This window comes from Convolutriloba macropyga, chromosome 1 (genome assembly GCF_964194025.1).
Source record: "Convolutriloba macropyga chromosome 1, txConMacr16.3, whole genome shotgun sequence".
Taxonomy (NCBI): Eukaryota; Metazoa; Xenacoelomorpha; order Acoela; family Convolutidae; genus Convolutriloba; species Convolutriloba macropyga.
In genome coordinates, this window is record NC_134468.1 from 16,859,554 (window position 1) to 16,863,317 (window position 3,764).

Here is a 3,764-nt window from a genome sequence, read left to right on the forward strand (position 1 = left end):
CTATAGCAACGCCTAAATAACACAATTTGCAAGCAACAATAAACCAATTAGAAGAAAAACTACATCAGTACTGAAAAACATTTGAAACATGATTGTTTTTTAAATTTTCGAAATTTACAGCTTAATAACGTTCTGAGCAGGCCCATTTAGACACCGATTAAAGACTGCAGACCTCTACAATACTTACAATCAACAAAAAGCGACTATAACCTGCCAAATTGGCAGAGTAGTTCAGGAAAAACCGTCAGAAACATTAAGCTGCCCCCAAAAAAATATAATTTTTACTTCACTTTTTTCAAATTTAAACACCAATAAATTATTGATTAGGCCAATTTGAGAAACCAACTAAATACTGCATGCAATGAGAGTTTAAAGTCAACAAAACGGGACAGTGCCTGTACATTTTGGTACAGTAGTTTTGGAGAAATTGTCAAACACATGAAGCGTACCCCAATTTTTGGGCTAATGGGTGACACCCATTTCTGGCAAAATTAAGCAAAACGACCATCACTGGTGCCACGCCGACAATTTTGAACCCAATTCAAGTCCACTGAGTTGGTATTGAACACCAAAGACCTCCACTGCGAAGAGGGAAAAAATTCTCACATCGCTCTAGAGACCGGGTTGTTTTGTTTGATTTGACAAAAAAACAACTCGAACAAGAGTTATTAAAAGCACCATAAAACCGAAACGACAACTTTTTGAAACAATTTTTTTTCTTGCTATGTGATGATTTAAAGATTGGTTGAATGAACTAATATATCGTATTGTACATTTAGTTTGTTGTGGTACATTGCGAAATATTAGTAATAAAAAACTCCGACTGTTGTTTTCTCTTTGTACTTCAAAAGAAACACTACTTGCATAAGATTAAAAACGGAGCTGATGTTTGATTTACTAGAAAGTTGAGTTCAATTTTGTTTAGATGATGACTAAACTATAAATCGAATGAAAGAAGAACAAAAAATGGAACTTCAAAAACACACGAATATTTTTTGAGTGAAAAAACTTCAAGGACATTAACACCAATAGCTATCAACTGAAGGATTCATATCCGTTTATTAGGATCTCAATAGGAAAATATTTAGACCGCACCATAAATAATCGGAATTTTTTAACGACAACAAAAACATTCTATATTACCAATATGATCAGTAACAAAAAAAATTCCAAAAAATGTTTGTTTCTCTAAAAATAATTATTTTTAATAAAAAATGAGAAAAAGTTTGAAAGTGTTTTCGCCATTAATTAGGTAAATTGACCTTTAAAAAGACGGATTTGATTGCCTCGAGTTGTCTCTAGTTATTTGTCGGAAATTTGTTTTTGAATTCAAAATCTTGCAAGAAACTTGCAAGATTCTTGCAAGATTTCACATTCAAAAGGCGTGTTCAAAAAAAGTCAAATAAGTTCAGTTTTGCTGATCAAGAATACTGATATCAGTCATGATATTTGGTTTTCAGTTAGTTTTAGCGACCAAAAACACATAAATATTTTTTCCGGAATTCAAAATCTTGCAAGATTCTTGCAAGATTCTTGCAAGATTTTGAATCCTGGCTAATTTTTTTTTCATTGAATTAGGCTTCGTAACTTGTTCAGTAAACAAAAACTTGCTTCAAAGATGTTTCCTAAAACACTTGTACCCAGATTTATTTTTTGGCCTTGATTGATATCTTGCAAGATTCTTGCAAGAATCTTGCAAGTTTTGAATCATCTTGCAAGATTCTTGCAAGATTTGAATCCGCGCATCACTAGGGTTGTCAACAATTGCAAATTGTTGATGTGTTTTAACTTACCTATGTAAATAAAAATACGTCAGCAATTTGCACAAACCTTGTTTTCTATATGAACAAGATCAAAACTGTACGTTTATATATTACAAAAAATACAGAGATTTATCAATGGTCGGTGAGACCTCATCCCATGTCTTGTGCATGTCAGTCAAAAATATCAAAAGAGCCCCCGAAAATTAACTGCCAGAAATTGTTATATAGACGTACTGTTTTGATCCTAATCCTGTAGAAAACAAGGTTTTTGTGGGTAGGTGACGCGGCAGGAGAATGCAGTAGACGTTCAAGGCAATGGATGATGGGTCGGGAGTCCTCGCGAGCGGAGAATGCAGTGATCATTTGTTTTTCCGCACCACGAGCTAACGCCAAGTTAATTTCAGTACCGGGAGATTCTAATTGCAAATTCAACTTCCGTACTGTTTCAGTACTACGATCAATACCGTCACTTTTTAATTGCCCTCAAACGAAGTTTGTAGCAATTATATTAGTCCTGTCGGTCTTTTTTATGCGATTTTTCGCTTGACCGATTTTTCGTCTGACGGTTCTGACTTTTCGTCCTCAAAAACGGGATAAACAGGTAGCGCCCAGCGGGCATTAAGTGCTCTTAGAGCCTTTCAGCTCTGTTTCAGCTCAAGCTGTTTTGGAGACTTAAACTTATGGTGTGAAGGGCGGCTCCTAGAGGTTGAAGACACCCCACTCCCACCGTTGACCCCCCCCCACTATTGCCCCCACCCACCACCGCGCTTTTGCCCCCCGCACCCCACTGTTGAACACCCCCTCCCCCTCAGCCCGCGGTTCACCCCCTCCCTCCCCCCCCCCATCCGCGTGGCAACTGACGAACAACCGATCGGTAAAAGCACGCAATTTTATACTAACTTTCACAGTTTTTTCAAATTTTTTGAAAATATTTAGAATTTCTTGATTTCTTTTAGCCCTAGGTGTCACGGAATCTCCACCAGGGTTTTCTAATAAGTTACTATATAGTTTATAGGTGTAGTGGAATGGTTTCAACATTTAGACGTCATTAGCATTTCTTTACAAAACGTGCAAGTTTTTTTCAATTTTTTTTGACATCTATTTTTCCTTATTCACGTCCTTCCGGACGCAGGGGCCAGAAAAAATCTTCAGGGATTTGATAATAAGTTACTGAAAAAATTTGTTATCTAAAAGCTGTCAACTTAATTTTTTAATATGAGAAATGTTAGCAATTTTTTTTTATAACACTTTCAATTTTTTTCAAGTTTTTTGAAAATATAGTCATTTTTTGGTTTTTTTCCAGCCTCAAGAGACAAGGAACCTCCTCAAGGGTTGGACAATGGTTTACCGTATAGATTCTAAATGTAATGGAAAATTTTTCAAGATTTCAACGCCACGAATTTTAGCACTTTTTTCTACAAACTTTCATTTTTTTTCAACATTTTTTTTAAACATTTATTGTAATTATTCAGCTTTTTCAACCTTCAGAGTCTAATAATTAGTTACTGTCAAATGTTTTTTGGGCCATGGATTTAGTTTTCAACTTTTATTGTCACAAATTTTACCAGTTTTTTTTATGCAGCTTGCATTTTTTTTCCAAATTTTTTAGAATAGCCACATAACCTCCTCTAGAGTTTGTTTAAAAATTACTGCATAGCTTCCATATGTAATGAAAAATTTTTTAGATTTGAAAAGAGGCAATTTTTAAAAAAATATATTTGCAATTTTTTAAGTTTTTTAAAATATTTTGATTTTTCTTAGAATTTTGAGTTTTTTTTAATTCTTTCTGGCAGCGGGGTCCTAAGGACCTCCTCCAAGGTTTGATGATAAGTTGTCGCATAATTTGTACAATTAATGGAATGGTTATCAGCATTTTAACAATTCCAGCTTTACCAAATTTTGATGAAACTTAATGTTTTTCAATTTTTCGGAGAATTTTTATCGTGCTCCAAGTTTATGAATCTTTGAGCCAATGAAACTATTTAATGATTGAAATAGGGC

At 34.5% G+C, this 3,764-nt stretch overlaps 1 protein-coding gene across 3 annotated transcripts in view; it reads left to right on the top strand.

Annotated features, from left to right (window-relative positions):
• Window positions 1-2,047: 2,047 nt before the first annotated feature.
• Window positions 2,048-3,764, top strand: part of LOC142346031 (transmembrane protease serine 9-like) — an 8,332-nt gene continuing 6,615 nt past the window's right edge. For 2 of the 3 annotated variants that reach the window (XM_075398528.1, XM_075398521.1), the window contains exon 1: window positions 2,048-2,156. Coding sequence is in view for 1 of the 3 variants with exons in the window: in XM_075398514.1 (XP_075254629.1) it covers window positions 2,083-2,156 (74 nt within the window). In the remaining 2 variants the exon portion in view is untranslated. The remainder of the gene's footprint in view (window positions 2,157-3,764) is intronic. The other variant, XM_075398514.1, reaches the window with a different exon arrangement.